The 20,704-nt window shown below is 45.4% G+C and overlaps 1 protein-coding gene across 1 annotated transcript; it reads right to left on the bottom strand.

Moving 5' to 3' along the window:
• Window positions 1–29: 29 nt before the first annotated feature.
• LOC142250656 (actin-associated protein FAM107A-like) lies at window positions 30–20,463 on the bottom strand. The gene is made up of 6 exons (XM_075322844.1): window positions 19,983–20,463; window positions 6,690–6,734; window positions 5,246–5,343; window positions 5,028–5,151; window positions 4,769–4,910; window positions 30–1,989 (listed from the first exon to the last, which is right to left on the bottom strand). The coding sequence occupies exons 2-6, from the start codon at window positions 6,716–6,718 to the stop codon at window positions 1,879–1,881; spliced, it is 504 nt and encodes a 167-aa protein (XP_075178959.1). The 5' UTR covers window positions 6,719–6,734; window positions 19,983–20,463; the 3' UTR covers window positions 30–1,878.
• Window positions 20,464–20,704: the final 241 nt, after the last annotated feature.

Here is a 20,704-nt window from a genome sequence, read left to right on the forward strand (position 1 = left end):
ACAGACATGGCCTTCCTTTGCTTCCTTCCTCGCAGTGTGGGCTACTACCTCTCAACCTATCCCCCTCCACTATCTTGCTCCAGGGTCTGTGTCTCCTTCCCCCTAACTCCATTCACCTTTGTCTGACTCTGGGCCCCAGTGGCTCTCTTGCCAGACAACTCTCTAAACACGCTGGGGGGAACCTTAAGGCTGCTTTACACGGTACGACCGATTGTGCAATTTCACAATGGATCGTACCCGCCCCCGTCCTTTTTGCGTCACGGGCAAATCGCTGCCCGTGTCGCACAAAGTCAGTAACCCCCGTCACACATACTTACCTCTCGTGCGACCTCGCTGTGGGCGGCGAACGTCCACTTTCTGAAGTGGGAGGGACGTTCGGCGTCACAGCGACGTCACACGGCCGCCGGCCAATAGAAGCGGAGGGGCGGAGATGAGCAGGATGTAAACATCCCGCCCACCTCCTTCCTTCCACATAGAGCCGGAGGCGGCCGCGGGAGGCAGGTGAGCTGCTCATCGTTCCCGTGGTGTCACACGGAGCGACGTGTGCTACCACGGAAACGATCAACTAAATTAAACGATATTATGGAACCTAGCGAGCAGTACACGACTCACGATTTGTGAGCGATACTGCGTCGCTAGGAGGTGTCACACAGGCCGGCATCGCCAGCGATGCCGGATGTGCGTCACAAAAACCGTGACCCTGACGATCTATCGCACGATAGATCTTCTGGTGTAAAGCAGCCTTTAGGCTCTGGACCTCTCGACGATACCTCAGGGACCTCTAAATGGTCCTAGCACCAAGGCCACGTCTTCTCACACTTGAATCCTCTTCTAGGCTGGCTCCTTTCGAGACCTCCTAATCAACCTCTATCCCACATCTGTCACTACCCCTTTAACCCTATCTTTTCGATCCTGCCACTATCTCAGCCCAACGACTAGGTGGCGCCTTTGGTATCACTCCCGCTCTACTGTATCTGGAACCAGCAACCAGCTGGCAGTATAACATATCGACATACACATTTAGAAATGAGCATAACACATTGCACTCTACATAACCATACACTTTACATTGCAGGGGTAAACCACCACCTCCAATCCGACCATGCCACTGCCAATCTTCTCCATTACAGCAAAGCGGCAAGTGGTGCACTCTTGAAGACATGTTAGAACAACCTTTTAACCTTACTTTTTTAAGGATAAATATTGATTTTGAACAATATGGTTTACTTATGCAACAGTACTAAAATTAAAAAGCTACAGTAAGTCAAAGAAATCAAAAGAACTATACATTTTGAAGAAGTGGAGTTTTTGACTGTTAAAGAGGGACCATCATCCAGGAATGTTTAAAGATAAGATTCCAATGGTTAATTATATTTAGAAGTTTCTCTGATGAACTGTTTTTTGTTTTTTTTTTTGTCGTGGTGTTGCAGATTTTTGGAGGATAGTACAATAATTACAATACTAATTAACATCTCAAGCATACAAAGGGCACCGGTGGATATTGCTCTGCCGACTGAACATTAGGACTCACCAATGAGCAAATATTGCTCCATCAATTGAACTAAAGGACAACCCATGAGTAAACATAGTGCACTAGTGTATATTGATCCACCCATGAGCAACTTTTATCTTCTCATGTTTTTTGAACACCACGGTCTTTCTTTCCAATCATTTTAGAACCTTTGATATTCCGTTAATTGAAGGGTAATTCACTGTCTTTTACACCCTCCACTAACAAACTTAAATTGTATTTCTTGGGCTTGGTTTCTTCCCGTAGTTATGACCATCAGACCACATGGTGGAGAAAACAGTAAGCAAAGCTTCCCAGATGTACAGTGTCAATGTCAAGTTAGATAGGTCCATTGCTGATGGTGGTCTTCAGCTGACAGGTGGTGGGGGAGTCTGGACATCTCTTGTGGCTTTCCGGAGGTTCTCTCTTACCCTGAGGAACTCATGGACAACTGGACCTTCACTTGATTTCTGTTCTCTCTGCAAGTTGAGTGACCAAACACAAAGCAAAAAAAATTAGTAGGCATGGTAAAAGGCAGAAGGAATGATTAGAGCTAATATGAGGAGTTATAAGGAGAGTGAGATTAGGATGGATGGAAGCTGAGATTACAAGGTATGGTGAGAGATGTGTGGAGAGTGCTGAGGATAGGAGGTGTGCAGAGTGCTGAGGTTAGGAGGTGTGCAGAGTACTGAGGTTAGGAGGTGTGCAGAATGCTGAGTTTAGGAGGTGTCCAGAGTGCTGAGGTTAGGAGGTGTGCCGAGTGCTGAGGTTAGGAGGTGTGCCGAGTGCTGAGGTTAGGAGGTGTGCCGAGTGCTGAGGTTAGGAGGTGTGCCGAGTGCTGAGGTTAGGAGGTGTGCCGAGTGCTGAGGTTAGGAGGTGTGCTGAGTGCTGAGGTTAGGAGGTGTGCCGAGTGCTGAGATTAGGCGATGTGCTGAGGTTAGGGTGTGCTGAGTGCTGAGGTTAGGGTGTGCTGAGGTTAGGAGGTGTGCTGAATGCTGAGGTTAGGAGGTGTGCTGAATGCTGAGGTTAGGAGGTGTGCTGAATGCTGAGGTTAGGAGGTGTGCTGAATGCTGAGGTTAGGAGGTGTGCTGAATGCTGAGGTTAGGGGGTGTGCTGAGAGATGACATTAGGAGGTGTGCAGCGTGCTGAGGTTAGGAGGTGTGCACAGTGCTGAGGTGCTGAACCACAAGAGGTTTGGCCGTCCTATGATGTAAAGCCTCTCCAGGAAGTGGAGGTTGCCTAGGAGGTGTACATCCAACCCTCCTGCAGCTAGGTCCCTAGAGGGAAGGGGAGGGGTTGGTGAGTGAAGTGGAGGAGAAAATAAGACAAGCCCAGACAGAGAGAGGAGAAGGAAGGAGGAGGACGCCCGGCTGGGTGTCAGGTCTGAGTGTGAGGCCTGAGGATCATTGCATGATGCCCAGGGGTGAAGAAGCTGGCTGCGGGGTCTGCAGGGGACTCTGACAAAGCTGTGCAAGAGAAGTGCACGGAGGGGGCCATAGCCAGGCTACACAGACAGAGCCTGGACAAAGGGAACCAGGAATCTGTCCCCAGCACCAGGGGAGTGTAACCTGTGAGTAAAAATCATCAGTAAAGACTCCCTGTTTCACTCGGACTTTGCCTGTTTGAATTCCTTTCAGCCTGCACCTCATTCAGCACCATGGTAACCAGCAGTGTGTGTCCCTGTTTCCTGAATTGTATACCTCATCCAACACCAAGAGGTCTCATAGCCTGTTCCTGCACTGTCCCCCCTCATCCAGCACCTAGAGGGCACTGGGGTTTACCCTACCTGTGGAGGGGGTTAACACACTTGCTGCTGATTCCATCAGCCCCTGTCCCTCATAAGTAGCAGTGGCGGCACCTATTCCCTTGCCGCACTATCGCAGGTGGCGTCACGAACATTAATTTCATTATCCCGTCTCAATAGCCCCTGCCATTTCATTAAGCATCCTCAGGGCATGGGACCGGTAACGGCCACCAGAGTGACATTCCCATTTGTTACTGCCCGGGACCGAGTACCCCCTTCCCTGGGCGACACAAGTGTACAGAGTGCTGAGGTTAGGAGGTGTGCAGAGTGCTGAGATTAGGAGGTGTGCCGAGTGCTGAGGTTTGGAGATGTGCCGAGTGCTGAGGTTCGGAGGTGTGCCGAGTGCTGAGGTTAGGAGGTGTGCCGAGTGCTGAGGTTAGGAGGTGTGCCGAGTGCTGAGGTTAGGAGGTGTGCCGAGTGCTGAGGTTAGAAGGTGTGCCGAGTGCTGAGGTTAGGAGGAGTGCTGAGGTTAGGAGGTGTGCCGAGTGCTGAGGTTAGGAGGAGTGCTGAGGTTAGGAGGTGTGCCGAGTGCTGAGGTTAGGAGGAGTGCTGAGGTTAGGAGGTGTGCCGAGTGTTGAGGTTAGGAGGAGTGCTGAGGTTAGGAGGTGTGCCGAGTGCTGAGGTTTGGAGGTGTGCCGAGTGCTGAGGTTAGGAGGTGTGCCGAGTGCTGAGGTTAGGAGGTGTACCGAGTGCTGAGGTTAGGAGGTGTGCCGAGTGCTGAGGTTAGGAGGTGTGCCGAGTGCTGAGGTTAGGAGGAGTGTTGAGGTTAGGAGGTGTGCCGAGTGTTGCGGTTAGGAGGAGTGCTGAGGTTAGGAGGTGTGCCGAGTGCTGAGGTTAGGAGGAGTGCTGAGGTTAGGAGGTGTGCCGAGTGTTGAGGTTAGGAGGTGTGCCGAGTGCTGAGGTTAGGAGGAGTGCTGAGGTTAGGAGGTGTGCCGAGTGTTGCGGTTAGGAGGAGTGCTGAGGTTAGGAGGTGTGCCGAGTGCTGAGTTTAGGAGGAGTGCTGAGGTTAGGAGGTGTGCCGAGTGTTGAGGTTAGGAGGAGTGCTGAGGTTAGGAGGTGTGCCGAGTGCTGAGGTTTGGAGGTGTGCCGAGTGCTGAGTTTAGGAGGTGTGCCGAGTGCTGAGGTTAGGAGGTGTGCCGAGTGCTGAGGTTAGGAGGTGTGCCGAGTGCTGAGGTTAGGAGGTGTGCCGAGTGCTGAGGTTAGGAGGTGTGCCGAGTGCTGAGGTTAGGAGGTGTGCCGAGTGATGAGGTTAGGAGGTGTGCTGAGTGCTGAGGTTAAAATCTGGCCAAATTTCCTACCTGTGAGGAAGACAATTTTTTTTCTGGAAACTTGAAAACCTTTGATATAAATATGTGATATCTGCCAGGTACCATAGTGGATACACCTGACATCTTGTTTCCCGGACCTTGGTACTATATCCATGACCATGAATACATGTTTGTAGATATACATACCTCTTCTCTTCGTTGCTGCCATTTATGCAGTTCCTGTTGAAGGGGGCAATGAGGGGTCTTTGCGACCTGACTTTCCTCCTTCTGAGACCTTCTCTTCTCCAAAACGCGCAGTAGTTCAGGCTTACTATGGAGGACCAAACCCCTGAACGGACAGAAACAAATGATTACTTAATCTTTGGATGAAGTTACTCAACCTTTGGTGAAATCAGTTTATACAAATCTTGAAATCACTCCTGATTTGTAGATGGGGGTCACCTACTTCTTGTATGTGAGGAGCAGTTCTCGGTGAAGTTCCTGGTGTGTTCTTGAGGATTTCATGGGGCTGTCAGGTTTGTAAGGAGTCAGGATCTTGGGCAGCATGGAGTCACGGCATCCTTCTTTCCCTAACGTTATAAGAATAAAAGTCACAAAAATTAGTGCTCCTTGCCATGACACTAAGCAGGAACTTTATAATGGAATATTGGAAGGTTCACCCACCTTTTTTAAGAACTGGTAGACTATTTCCAATACCAAAGGGCATACGCAATGAAGACAAGACTTGGCATTTAGCCCACATCCATAATTCTTGTGATATCCTACCAATATAGACATGATGAGAACTTCAGAGATGATTCTCCTGATCTCACATGCACGCTTGCCTTACTCCAGCATTCATCTATATCTCAGTGGCAAGAGTGGAGTAAGCTCCGAGCACCTATATTCTATAGGAATGCCATATTCTCTATCTTCTCAGGAGTTAGCTGCTGCCAGAAACCTCTGGCAGCGGCTTTTTTTTCCCAAAGAGCAAAAGTATCGGTCATGTTGAAATTGAACCGGCCAGTCCTTGTTTCCTGTGAAATCTGCCATTGGGAAGAGTTGGGGGGCATCATATACATTAGAAGGCTGGCTAAGCAGGATGAAATTAGTGGGTCAATATACACGAAAGACCACGAAAACAAAGACAAGACCACTAGGTGGAAAGCTGACAACCCATAAAGGTAGACAACTAGTAGTGTCACCACAATGCCAATCTGGAACTATATGATGCCAAATGAATAATTCCATACAGTGCCCTAATAATACCGCCTTACACTGACCAAATACCAGCACAAAACAATGTCGATGCTTACGTCCTGGGTTGTTTTTCTTTTTCCAGCCTTGCATCGTAGAAAGGTATTTAGATGCAATAATGGTATTGTGGAAGCTGGCCGTAAAAATCACAGATTCATCCCTACTTGTTTCTATCTCCTTTTCTACCGGATGGAAAGAACATCTGCAAGACTCTCCTCTTAAAGAGGACCTGTCACTTATCATAATTTTGACATGGTGTTGATGCTGCAGTTCTCCTGAATCCAGCGCTGTTTTATTTTTCTTTCTACTCCTCTCCATTCCTGAGATATAGCACTATCTATCCCTGTATATAAATCTAGTATTTTAGCCAAAGGGGTGAGTCTCAACTCTTATTTGTGGGTGTGTTAATGAGAACCACACCCACTTGTCTAAAAGACTAGATTATAATTCAAGGAGGAAAGTGGCCATAACTCAGGAATGGAGAGGCGTAGAAAGAAAAGAAAAACAACGCCGGATTCAGGAGACCAGCAGCGTTTACACCAGGGGAAAAAAATGTATAAGTGAAGGCTCCTTTTTTTTTAAAGAAAATGCATTGAAATAAAAGTGGAAAAACCTGGCAATAAAATGCCGACATTCACACCTCTATTAGTAAATCATCCCGAGGAGACCCATATAAAGTGTCCGCTCCAAGAGAATTTGTGATCTTGGTCTCTATTTTTTGTAACATATTTGTAGAACCCAATATATATATATATATATATATATATATATATATATATATTTTTTTTTTTTTCTTTTTCAGCAGATTCATTCTTTCCTTCATATCACGATCTTTGCTGATGGATTTTCCTTCATCTGCTTTCTGCATTACCTGCACTGCGGTGGGATGGGGGGATTCATCTTCCACTGCTGGTCTCTGTATGTGACATGCAGAAAATCAAGGAATTAATGTTGTACATATTAATAATAATAATAAAATATTTTAAAAAAATCTAATAAAATAAAAAATTGAGTAAAAATAAATTATTAATAATAATTATAATATAATATATAAAGCTGAGTGTATGTATGTGTGTATCTATGTATAGGGCGGCACGGTGGCTCAGTGGTTAGCACTGCAGTCTTGCAGCGCTGGGGTCTTGGGTTCAAATCCCACCAAGGACAACATCTGCAAGGAGTTTGTATGTTCTCCCTGTGTTTGCATGGGTTTCCTCCCACACTCCAAAGACCTACAGCTAGGGACTCTAGATTGTGAGCCCCAATGGGAACAGTGTTGCAAATGTATGTAAAGCGCTGTGGAATTAATAGCGCTATATAAATGAATAAAATTATTATTATATATGTATGTATGTATACATATATACATACATACATATATGTGTGCCGCCCCCGTACCAGCAGCCGGGCTGCTCGGATCCGGATCTGCGGTGGCTCAAGGGGTCTCCGTACCCGGGGGTCGTGCGGCCACTCAAATGAAGGAGGTATTTACAGGGGATTGTGTTAGAGTTTGTGACGCCACCCGTGGTATGTGGTAATTGGAGTACTACAGTTGGGAGTACCCGGGGGCGATGGAATGGGGCAGCCAGGTGTTAGAACCTTCCACGGGTAGGGGGGATGCCCCGGGACTCGGTGATGGTGATTGGGGAGTGCCGTGGGGAGCAAAGGAGGTCACTTGCATACTCATTCAGTCCATTAAGCTGGCACTGACAACTGGATAAACTAAAGTTCTGTATGCCGCTGAGGGGAGCTAGTTCGGATCCCGTCCCCAATAGTGCTGCCTGGTGATCCGTGACCTGCCTCCTGGCACTAAGTTTACTTCTCTGTTGGTTCCGGTAGTATGGAACTTGCCGGGTCCCGCTCCCCACTATGGCTAAGTGTGGGAGCTTGCTCTCAGGGTTCACACTTGGCATTTTCTGGACCGTTTGAGTGGAAAGTCCTATCCTCCTCGTTGCACTAGTACCCCAATTCTGGAGCGGGTGGAGAGCGGATCTTGAAGGCTCCGTTCTCGTCGGGTAAATTGTCAGGTTGCCTGAAGCTACTCCCTGACAAAGGGGCCACGTACCCCGTAGTGCCCTGGTCCCAGCCCGGTGATGGAGCAAGGCCGCCGGCTGTCCTCCTCGACAGTTCCGTGCCCCTTGCCACGATCCCCTGCGACCGGGGGTCCAGCTCCTCTAGGCCCAGACCACTGTCTACAACCTAGATAGCTTCCTAGGAGCCCGGCTCCTGACCTCTTCTCTCTTTCGCCTCTCAAGCTCAACTCCCTTCCTCCTGACACTCCTGGCCTCCCCTAACCAACCCCCCAAGTGGGCGGCCCTATTCCACTCAGGCCATCCACTGGTGTGTCTGGTGGGTGTGGTGCAGAGTGTACCTAGGATTTTGATTAGCTGATGTAGGCAACACCATGTAGTTGGGGACCCATAACCAAGAAGGAGGTGGATATTACACAGAAGGGCAGATTGTGCAATACCCTGTGACTACCTGATAGTCCAGGGGCGTCACATATGTGTGTATGTCCGCTAAAGGAATTTGCACCATCGCATTTACAATCACAAAATTTTGCACAGACGCCTCATTTCACTCAGGGAATTTCATAGACTATGTTTAGAGGGGAAAACTTAACCCCGCGTTTTACAGTTACTCGCCAAAAAACCTGCTCAGTTAAAGTCAATGGAGCTGGGATCTACAGGTCATTAATAGGAGCTGTGATTGGTTGCTGTAGGAACGAAGGACATTCATAGTATTGTTGAGGAGAGCCATTGATTTAAATAATTAATTAACCTCGTGACATAGAGGATTGTGGGAAGTGTAGTTCAATTAAAGCAATTCTCTATACATAAGCCAGTCAGTCTTCAGAGGAACCCAAGATGGCCCCCGATGACATAATAGACCCGCACATCAGAGCATCACCAAGATGGCCCTAGATGACATAGACCCGCCTACGATGACGCCCACCAATCAGCTTATGGACTAACACATTGTTCAACCCACTGACCAATGAACACATCCAGACATGCCACTTTCCAAGGTTATATCAGGGCATGCTTCAGTTGAAATAAAACAGAGTGTGAGTCGACTTTGGTCGAGGAAGGATGAATATCCGACTGTGTGTCTGATCTCATTTTTCAAGCATGCACTCAATCTACACCAATTAGAATCAGGCAGTAGGCAACAAGTGATCTCTGATTAAGAGTTCACCCTAAAGGCCCCGTCAGAGCGCTACGAAATCGCAAGCAATATCGTGAGCGATCGCACCCGCCCCCGTCGTTTCTGCGTCATGGACAAATCGTTGTCGGTAACACCCGTCACATGTACTTACCTCCCTAATGACCTCGCTGTGGGGGGAGGGACGTTTGGCGTCACAGCGATGTCACACAGATAGATGAGCGGCCAGAACATCCCACCCATCTCCTTCTTCCGCATTGCCGGCGGGATGCAGGTAAGCTGGTGTACGTCGTTCCTGGGGTGTCACACGTAGCGATGTGTGCTGCCTCAGGAACGACGAACAACCTGTGCGCAGAAGGAGGAACGACATTTTGAAAATGAACGACGTCTCAACGAACAACGATAAGGTGAGTATTTTTGCTCGTTAACAGTCGTTCGGTGGTGTCACGCGCAACGACATCTCTAACGATGCCGGATGTGTGTCATGAATTCCGTGACCCCGACGACATATCGTTAGATATGTCGTTGCGTGTAACGGGGTCTTTACAGTATAAGAAGCTTATGTGTGAGGTAATATGTTTTCGGTGGAGAGAGACAGACAGACAGAGAGAAACAGAGACGGAGAAAGAGACAGGGAGAGAGACAGACAGAGAAAGAGACAGACAGAGAGACAGATAAAGACAGAGAGAGATGGATAGCAAGATAGAGAAAGGCAGAGACAGAGAGAGACGGAGAGAGACAGACAGAGAGAAAAACAGAGACAGAGAATAAAACAGAGAAAGAGAAACAGAGAGACAGAGAGAAAAACAGAGAGACAGAGAGAAAAACAGAGAGACAGACAGAGAGAAAAACAGAGACAGACAGAGAGAAAAACAGAGACAGACAGAGAGAGAACCAGAGACAGACAGAGAGAAAAACAGAGACAGACAGAGAGAGAACCAGAGACAGAGAGAAAAACAGAGAGAGAGACGGATAGAGAGACAGACAGAGATACAGATAAAGACAGAGAGAGATGGATAGCGAGATAGAGAAAGGCAGAGACAGACAGAGAGAGACGGAGAGAGACAGACAGAGAGAAAAACAGAGACAGAGAATAAAACAGAGAAAGAGAAACAGAGAGAAAAACAGAGAGACAGAGAGAAAAACAGAGAGACAGACAGAGAGAAAAACAGAGACAGACAGAGAGAAAAACAGAGACAGACAGAGAGAGAACCAGAGACAGAGAGAAAAACAGAGAGAGAGACGGATAGAGAGACAGACAGAGATACAGATAAAGACAGAGAGAGATGGATAGCGAGATAGAGAAAGGCAGAGACAGACAGAGGGAGACGGAGAGAGACAGACAGAGAGAAAAACAGACAGAGAAAAAAACAGAGAAAGAGAAACAGAGCGACAGACAGAGAGAAAAACAGAGACAGACAGAGAGAAAAACAGAGACAGACAGAGAGAAAAACAGAGAAAGACAGAGAGAGAACCAGAGACAGACAGAGAGAAAACCAGAGACAGACAGAGAGAGAACCAGAGACAGACAGAGAGAGAACCAGAGACAGACAGAGAGAGAACCAGAGACAGACAGAGAGAGAACCAGAGACAGACAGAGAGAGAACCAGAGACAGACAGAGAGAGAACCAGAGACAGACAGAGAGAGAACCAGAGACAGACAGAGAGAGAACCAGAGAAAGACAGAGAGAGAACCAGAGACAGACAGAGAGAGAACCAGAGACAGACAGAGAGAGAACCAGAGACAGACAGAGAGAGAACCAGAGACAGACAGAGAGAGAACCAGAGACAGACAGAGAGAGAACCAGAGACAGACAGAGAGAAAAACAGAGAAAGACAGAGAGAGAACCAGAGACAGACAGAGAGAGAACCAGAGACAGACAGAGAGAAAAACAGAGACAGACAGAGAGAAAAACAGAGACAGACAGAGAGAAAAACAGAGACAGACAGAGAGAAAAACAGACAAAGACAGAGAGAGAACCAGAGACAGACAGAGAGAAAAACAGACAAAGACAGAGAGAGAACCAGAGACAGACAGAGAGAGAACCAGAGACAGACAGAGAGAAAAACAGACAAAGACAGAGAGAGAACCAGAGACAGACAGAGAGAGAACCAGAGACAGACAGAGAGAGAACCAGAGACAGACAGAGACAAAAACAGAGACAGACAGAGAGAAAAACAGAGACAGACAGAGAGAAGAACAGAGACAGACAGAGAGAAAAACAGAGACAGACAGAGAGAGAACCAGAGACAGACAGACAGAGAACCAGAGACAGAGAGAAAAACAAAGAGAGAGACGGATAGAGAGACAGACAGAGATACAGATAAAGACAGAGAGAGATGGATAGCGAGATAGAGAAAGGCAGAGACAGACAGAGAGAGACGGAGGGAGACAGACAGAGAGAAAAACAGAGACAGAGAAAAAAACAGAGAAAGAGAAACAGAGCGACAGACAGAGAGAAAAACAGAGACAGACAGAGAGAAAAACAGAAACAGACAGAGAGAAAAACAGAGAAAGACAGAGAGAGAACCAGAGACAGACAGAGAGAGAACCAGAGACAGACAGAGAGAGAACCAGAGACAGACAGAGAGAAAAACAGAGACAGACAGAGAGAAAAACAGAGACAGACAGAGAGAGAACCAGAGACAGACAGAGAGAGAACCAGAGACAGAGAGAAAAACAGAGAGAGAGATGGATAGAGCGACAGACAGAGATACAGATAAAGACAGAGAGAGATGGATAGCGAGATAGAGAAAGGCAGAGACAGACAGAGAGAGACGGAGAGAGACAGACAGAGAGAAAAACAGAGACAGAGAAAAAAACAGAGAAAGAGAAACAGAGCGACAGACAGAGAGAAAAACAGAGTGACAGACAGAGAGAAAAACAGAGACAGACAGAGAGAAAAACAGAGAAAGACAGAGAGAGAACCAGAGACAGACAGAGAGAGAACCAGAGACAGACAGAGAGAGAACCAGAGACAGACAGAGAGAGAACCAGAGACAGACAGAGAGAAAAACAGAGACAGACAGAGAGAAAAACAGAGACAGACAGAGAGAGAACCAGAGACAGACAGAGAGAAAAACAGAGACAGACAGAGAGAGAACCAGAGACAGACAGAGAGAAAAACAGAGACAGACAGAGAGAAAAACAGAGACAGACAGAGAGAAAAACAGAGACAGACAGAGAGAGACAGACATAGAGAGAGACAAAAAGAGGGAGAGTGGGAGAAAAACAGAAAGACAGTTTCTATCCGGGGCAATGCCAGGTACTAGAGTTAATAATAATAATAATAATAATAATAACAATGGCAAAGTAGAAGCATACAAGTCACAGGGCAGGGCTGTATACAATGTGGGCACCTCCCCTGTCGGTGATCTCATGTCTGTACCCACGACATTACAATTGCCATTCATCTTCTAGTGTCTGCATCTAGGAAACTTCATCCAGATGTTTAATAATGGATTTGGAAGCTCCGCTCTCGGATTTCACTGCTGTGAATCAGCAATGTCTGTACAGAAAGAGGCAAGATGTACGATGCATATTCAATCATCACTACAAGTCCCCGGCACAAACATTCCCCAAAATGGATGAAGAAGTGTAATTTGAAGGGGTTCTCAAATCTTTTTGTACAGTGAAAAAACATTGAGCTTCACCTCTATTCAACTCCTGCCGTGTCTGTGAACGTGGTTCTCCAGTGGGATTTAAAGGCCACATAACATAATCTGTACAAAATAAGCCTCCAAATAGACCCCACGCCCTATGTGCCCCCCACTGTCTCCAATATTCATGGCACACAACCCCACACTACAGACTTCAGCAGATCCCTACACCAAGATTGGAGCAAACTCCAGACCTGAGTCACTTCAAGAGGGCCTGCCAGTTGTCATAAATATGTATTCCCCCCCCCCTCCAGTGTAAAAGCCCCTGTTCTCCTGAATCCGGCGATGTTTCTCTTTTCTTCCTGCTCCTCTCCGTTCATGAGATATGGCGTCTTCTTCCATGCGTATAAATCTAGTCTTCTTAGCCAAGTGGGTGTAGCCATGAACTCTTCTCTGAAGTCATATTCATGAAGCCCACTCCCTCTTGGCTAAAAAAAAGCTTGTTTAATATACAGGGAAGAAAGGGCCGTATCTCAGGAAAGGAGAGGAGCAGGAACAATAGAAAAATGTCGCCGGATTCAGGAGAACAGCGGCTTTTAATAATAATAATAATAATAATAATAATAATAATGATAATAATAATATAATAATCTTTATTTCTATAGCGCCAATATATTCCGCAGCACTTTTACTTTTTATGCCAGGTAAAAAAATTACATATTTATGGCAAGTGGCAGTATGTTTGCTTCCTCTAGTATTCTGAAAAGTCTTCTCTCTTTCCAGGAGTATGCCAGACATTTCAGGAGAGTACAAGAAATGTTAGTATATTATCCCTGATGGTCTAGTGGTCTGAATAATCCTCAGTGGTCCAGTATCCTGTTAACCATTGGAGCATTGGGTACAAAAAGGAACGTAAAATTTATATTATCTACTTTTGCTATGCAGCTCAATGCAAGCAAATGTTCAATTTTTTTTCAGGCTGATATGTGGCTATCCTGAGGTCCATCAAAGTATGTGCTCCAATCACATAACTTTCGTTCTAAAATCTTCAAGGGATGTTTAGCTGCATACATGTGACTGATAATAGTAGATACTGTATAAGTTGCATTATTTTTATTCCTTTAACACTAGAACTACTGAGGTAGTCATTTTGACTACTTTGCACCATGTATTTCTATATAGGTGTCACGAGTCCAGTAGTTCTAGTGTTAAAGGAGGGCCGGCATCAGCACCCGGCACACCTGGGCAAGTACCGGGACCCTGGACCGCAGCGGGGGGAGCAAGAAGTGAGTATGTATTAAACGCTGTGGTCAGAAGACTATGGGGCTGCATTAAACGACATGGGGGCTGCATAATGCTGCTACATGGGGGCTGTATAATGCTGCTACATGGGGGCTGCATAATTCTGCTACATAGGGGCTGCATAATTCTGCCACATGGTGCTTCATAATACTGCTACATGGGGGTTGCATAATGCTGCTACATGGGGGCTGTATAATGCTGCTACATACGGGCTGCATAATGCTGCTACATGGGGCTGCATAATGCTGCTACATGGAGGCTGCATAATACTGCTACATGAGGGATGCATAATGCTGCTACATAGGGCTGCATAATGCTGCTACATGGGGGCTGCATAATGCTGCTACATGGGGGCTGCATAATGCTGCTACATAGAGCTGCATAATGCTGCTACATGAGGGCTGCATAATGATGCTACATGGGGACTGCATAATACTATAGGGAGGAATATGAGGCTGCATTTTATGTGGAGCAATCTGGGGTGCATTATATTTTATTTAGGAATATTTGGTGCATTATTCTATATGGAGGACTATGGGGGCTGCATAACACTATATGGAGGAATATGGGGGGTGCATTACATGGAGTAATATGAGGTTGCATTAAATTATGTGGAGCAATATGGGTGCATTTTCTTATATGGAGGAATGTGGGGGCTGCTTTCTTCTATAGCCCCCAGAGCTGTATATTTCCTCCACCCCAGTGCTGCATACCCCCCAGAGCTCTATGTCCCTTACACTCCAGTGCTGTATACCCCCCAGAGTTATATGTCCCCCTCCACCCCAGTGCTGTACCCCTCAGAGCTGTATCCCCCCCCTCTTGAGCTGTATGCCCCACAGTAATGTGTATGTCCCCAGTCTCTCCTGTGGTGTATATACAGCAGTATCAGTGTGCTCTGTGTGCGGCCATGTCTGTTAGTGACGGCCACCAATCACTGCAGCACAGCCACATGCTCAGGAGGAACTGTACGGGAGACAAGCGGGGAGGTGAGTGAGGCTCCTGCCGGATTCCCCATATTAAAAATACCTCTAATGTGTCTGTGTGTGCCTGTATGATCTATATATCTATGTATGTCAGTGTATATGACTGTCTATGGATTTGTCTGTTTATATGTGTTTTTCTGAATTTCTCTTTAACACTAGAACTACTGAGGTAGTCATTTTGACTACTTTGCACCATGTATTTCTATATAGGTGTCACGAGTCCAGTAGTTCTAGTGTTAAATATGTATATGCACGTATGCCTGTATGTGCACCTATCTGTGTATGTGCGTGTCTGCTTTTGCATGGGGCCCACTGAGACTCTTTCGCCTGGGGCCCACAAAAACCTGGAGCCGGCCCTGCACACAGGTATAGGAAGGCAGGTACTAAAACCAGACAATGGGATAACAGGACAAGAGCTCAGGACCTGACAACTAGCTAGGTAGTAGACTGGAGACTGACTAGAGTTGTTGCGCAGGCACCTCCCCTAATGGGAGGATGCCTTAAATACAAAGTGCCTCTCAGGATTCGTGGAAATGTCACGTAAGCCCTTTAAAAGGAGGGTCGATGTGCGGTCGCGCATTTTAGGTGCACTCCCAGGAACCCTGTGTGAGATGTACAGGGCCTGGGAGTGGAAGTAGGCAGCAGCACATGTGGGGAGTGCGGGGGAGGACGCCACCCAGCCGGGGCAGTGAGTAAGTTGGTGGACGCCAGCGCTACAGCTGCTCTCTTTTAGGCACAGCGCCACACCTGCTTCCAGGTGGTATCCAGTATGGCAGTTCAATTCCATTAAAGTGAACGGGGCAGAGCTTGCAATACCACAAACAACATATGGACATTGGTGGCGCTATTTGTGGAAGAAAGCAGCCATGTTTTTTAATACCTTACCACCCTTTTAACTATAGTACGTACATAAATTATACAACTTGACAAATATCCACTCTCTCAATTATACTTCATATTAATTAGTCTAGCGTAAATAAGACCATCAACCTAAGGGAACGAAGCCTAAACCAAATTTTGCATATTCTAACCCCAACCCTAACCCTGGAAATTACATTATTATTATTATCGGAAGCTTAAAATGAACATAATTTAAGTCTTATTTTCTGAAAATGTAACAGTTTGATTGTCTTACATAGTTTTGGTGAGGTTTCGCTCCTCTGGGGTCTTTGACATCACCAGACGGTTCCTGGGACCCTCCGGATAGGACGCAGCCGGTTAGGGAATGGTCTGTCTGCCCGGTCGCCGCAGATCCTGACCTGTTCTCATCTCTGGCTTCTGATTTCAGTGCCGATTAATTATTAAGTAGCTACGATTGTTTCTAATCCATGGGAAAACTGTGACGCGTCAGTCATTAAATCTCATTATAAGTCCCCCCCCTAAGGGAACGTAGTGTAGAAAAGTGTTATAGATAAATATTCTGAATACCTGATCAATAAATTAATGAAAAAAATGTAATAAAATAAGAGGCAAATGGTTAAATGTGAAGTTATTTTCTATGAACGATACCAGTTTTCATGTTTGGATCAATATTTGTATCAAAATATCTTAAATTTGTTTACAAAATATTGTTTTACTAAGTTTCCTGCTAACTTAGATAGATGGAGTACTGAGGCATGACCACTAGAGGGCAGCATCCACCATAGATTACTATATTGGTTCATAGATGAAAACACTTGCACCAAACTAATTTTGTGGTGCTAAAAACATATTTGTTGATTTACAATGGAAGCCTATGGACGCCGGTCCTGGCATAATGCGGCAAAAAATGGATGCGGCCGCCGGATCCATTTTTTTTAAACTGAGCATGCTCCAATTCATTGAAAAAAAACCCCCAAATGTATCCAGCAAAAAAACGGACGAAACGGATGTAAAAACGGATGCTCCGGATCCGTTTTTGACGAATCAGGTATACCGGATTCGTAAAAAAAAAAAGGATCCAGCGCAACCGTTTTTTCATATTCTGCACCGGAACCGTTGCATCAGGCGCAACCCGGATTGTACCTGATGCCAAAAAACTGATGTGTGAAAGTAGCCTTATAGAAAAATGGCATCTTTATTATTTCATCATCATTATTGCATTGTTAGTATCAAGTCTATTACAACATCTATTTAGTCTATTGAGCCTTCAGTTTTCTATCAATCAAAATACACCAATTCAGCTCCGATGACTTAATCCTAATAACAGTTGCATCACCTCCTTTTATAAATGCTCTCTGTAAGGTATTGTCATGGCTTGGGATTCAAAACCTTGAACCTGTTCTTTGTGGTCGGTTTATCTGTCCACTGAACCACAGAAGATATTTTTTGTTTGGGTGTTTATCATCTTTTATCCTTGCTCTAGTCTTTTAGGTTATCAGGTGTTTTCATTTACTCATTTGTCTGTCCAGTCACCTTTTGGGTGGGGCTATAAATGCCTTCTCTCTCTGCTGGTATTTCTAGTGTAAGGTATTATATTTGGTATTGCATTGTATTTCTATGTGTAAGGTATTGCCATACCTCAGGATCCAAACCCTTGAGCCTGTGCTTTGTGGTGAGTTTATCTGTCCACTGAGCCACACAAGATATACCTTTTATCTCGGTGTTTATCATGTTATCCTTGCTCTAGCCTTTTAGGTTATTAGGTGTTTTCATTTACTCACTTGTCGGTCCATTCACCTTTCAGGTGGGGCTATAAATGCCTTCTCCCTGCTGGATAAACCTATTATCTGGGTGTTTATCATGCCTCAGGGTTCGAGCCCTTGAGCTTGTGCTTTGTGAAGATATCTTTTGTCTGGGTGTTTATCATCTGTTATACTTGCTTTAGTCTTTTATTTCATACGTGTTTTCATTTACTCATTTATCTATCAAGTCACCATTTGGGTGGAGCTATAAATCCCTTCTCACTGCAGGTACTTCCTGTGTAAGGTATTGTATTTTTCTGTGTAAAGTATTGTCATGCCTCAGAGTAACCCTTGAGCTTGTGCTTTGTGGTCTATTTATCTGTCCACTGAACCACAGAAGATACCTTTTGTCTGGGTGTTTATCATTTGTTATCCTTGCTCTACAGTCATGGCCAAAAGGTTTGAGAATGCTACAAATATTAATTTTTACAAAGTCTACTGCTTAAGTTTTTCTAATGGCAATTTGCATATACTCCAGAATGTCATAAAGAGTGATCAGCTTAACAGCAATTACTTGCAAAGTCAATATTGGCTAAAAAAATGAACTTTAACCCCTAAAACACATTTCAACATCATTGCATTCCTGCCTTAAAAGGAGCAGCTAACATTGTTTTAGTGATTGTTCCATTAACACAGGTGTGGGTGTTGATGAGGACAGGGCTGGCGATCAATCAGTCATGATTAAGTAAGAATGACACCACTGGACGCTATAAAAGGAGGCTGGTGCTTGGTATCATTGTTTCTCTTCAGTTAACCATGGTTATCTCTAAAGAAACACGTGCAGCCATCATTGCTCTGCACAAAAATGGCCTAACAGGGAAGAGTATCACAGCTACAAAGATTGCACCTCAGTCAACAATCTATCGCATCATCAAGAACTTCAAGGAGAGAGCTTCCATTGTTGCCAAAAAGGCTCCAGGGCGCCCAAGAAGGACCAGCAAACGCCAGGACCGTATCTTAAAACTGTTTCAGCTGCGGGATCGGACTACCAGCAGTGCCGAGCTAGCTCAGCAATGGCAGCAGGCTGGTGTGAGTGCTTCTGCACGCACTGTGAGGCGGAGACTCTTTGAGCAAGGCCTGGTTTCAAGGAGGGCAGCAAAGAAGCCACTTCTCTCCAGAAAAAACATCAGGGACTGACTGATATTCTGCAGAAGGTACAGGGAGTGGACTGCTGAGGACTGGGGTAAAGTCATTTTCTCAGATGAATCCCTTTTTCGATTGTTTGGGACATCTGGAAAACAGCTTATTAGGAGAAGAAGAGGTGAGCGCTACCACCAGTCTTGTCTCATGTCAACTGTTAAGCATCCTGAAACCATTCATGTGTGGGGTTGCTTCTCAGCCAAGGGAATCGGCTCACTCACAGTCTGGCCTAAAAACACAGCCATGAATAAAGAATGGTACCAGAATGTCCTCCAAGAGCAACTTCTCCCAACTGTCCAAGAGCAGTTTGGCGCCCAACAATGCCTTTTCCAGCATGATGGAGCACCTTGCCATAAAGCAAAGGTGATCACTAAATGTCTCATGGAACAAAACAGAGATTTTGGGTCCACGGCCTGGAAACTCCCCAGATCTTAATCCAATTGAGAACTTGTGGGCAATCATCAAGAGACGGGTGGACAAACAAAAACCAACAAATTCTGGAAAAATGCAAGCATTGCTTATGCAAGAATGGACAGCTATCAGTCAGGATTTGGTCCAGAAGTTGATTGAGAGCATGCCAGGGAGAATTGCAGAGGTCCTGAAGAAGAAGGGTCAACACTGCAAATATTGACTTGCTGCATTAACTCATTCTAACTGTCAATATAACCTTTTGGTACTCAAAATATGATTGCAATTATATTTCTGTATGTGATGTAAACATCAGACAAACACAATTAAAAACCAGAGGGCAACAGATCATGTGAAAATATCATTTTGGTGTCATTCTCAAAACATTTGGCCATGACTGTAGTCTTTTATGTCATAGGTGTTTTCATTTACTCAATTATCTATCCAGTCACCATTTGGGTGGGGCTATAAATCCCTTCTCACTGCTGGTACTTCCTATGTAAGGTATTGTATTTCTCTGTGTAACGTATTGTCATGCCTCAGAGTTCGAACCCTTGAGCCTGTTCTTTGTGGTCGATTTATCTGTCCACTGAGCCACAGAAGATATCTTTTGTCTGTGTGTTTATCATCTTTTATCCTTGCTCTAGTCTTTTAGGTTATCAGGTGTTTTCATTTAATCATTTGTCTATTCAGTCACCATTTGGGTGGAGCTATAAATGCCTTCTCACTGCTGGTACTTCCTGTGTGAGGTACTGTTATACCTCAGGGTTCGAACCCTTGAGCTTGTGCTTTGTGGTCAGTTTATCCGTCAACACAGCCACAGAAGATATACCTTTTATCTGAGTGTTTATCATCTGTTATCCTTGCTCTAGTCTTTTAGATTACCAAAAATTTTCATTTACTCACATGTCTGTCCAGTCACCTTTTGGGTGGGGCTATAAATGTCTTCCCACTGCTGGTATTTCCTGCTGGTGATATTCTCATTTGTGTGTTTAGCCATAATGCCGTTGTTTTGGCAGACAGTGGAAAATCCAGGTAGGGTTTTTCTATCTGCTGTTTATACTTTTCACCCTGCACCTATCTTCTGTTTCTAGTTATGTAGTAGACGGTATACTCTTTCTCACAGTACATACTTTATCCTTTCATGTGGTATTTCTTGGTTTGTTTTTACTCACTCTGGGAACTCTTTATATCTCAGCTCTACTTCCTTTCTGTAGGTATATCACACACTGTTCTACCCTCCGGTTCCTTAGGAGGAACGTGAAGCACTCGATGGCCTTTCAGGCAGCATAGGTCCGAGTTACCATCGTTTAGTCTGAGGTTAGGGCCATTCCAGTCCACGCAGGAACCACTAATAACTGCGGGGTCCGAATCTGTAGTCTGTACAGCAACCGGCTGGGCCAGTTTCAGTTTTTCCTCTTTTTATCTATTTATTCCATGTGAGTTGATTCCACAATCCTAATATTTTCAGTTGAGTCAAGTGAGGAACAAGAGGGAACTTGGTGTCATTAAGCCTCTTCCTCTCACGACCCAGACTTTCAGTAACTTCAACTGAAACCACATTATAATAACACAAAGTGAACTGAACCATCTCGGTAGAGATTTGGATCTGCCCAAGAGAAGGGTTA

Source organism: Anomaloglossus baeobatrachus, chromosome 9, assembly GCF_048569485.1.
Source record: "Anomaloglossus baeobatrachus isolate aAnoBae1 chromosome 9, aAnoBae1.hap1, whole genome shotgun sequence".
In the NCBI taxonomy this organism is placed as follows: Eukaryota; Metazoa; Chordata; class Amphibia; order Anura; family Aromobatidae; genus Anomaloglossus; species Anomaloglossus baeobatrachus.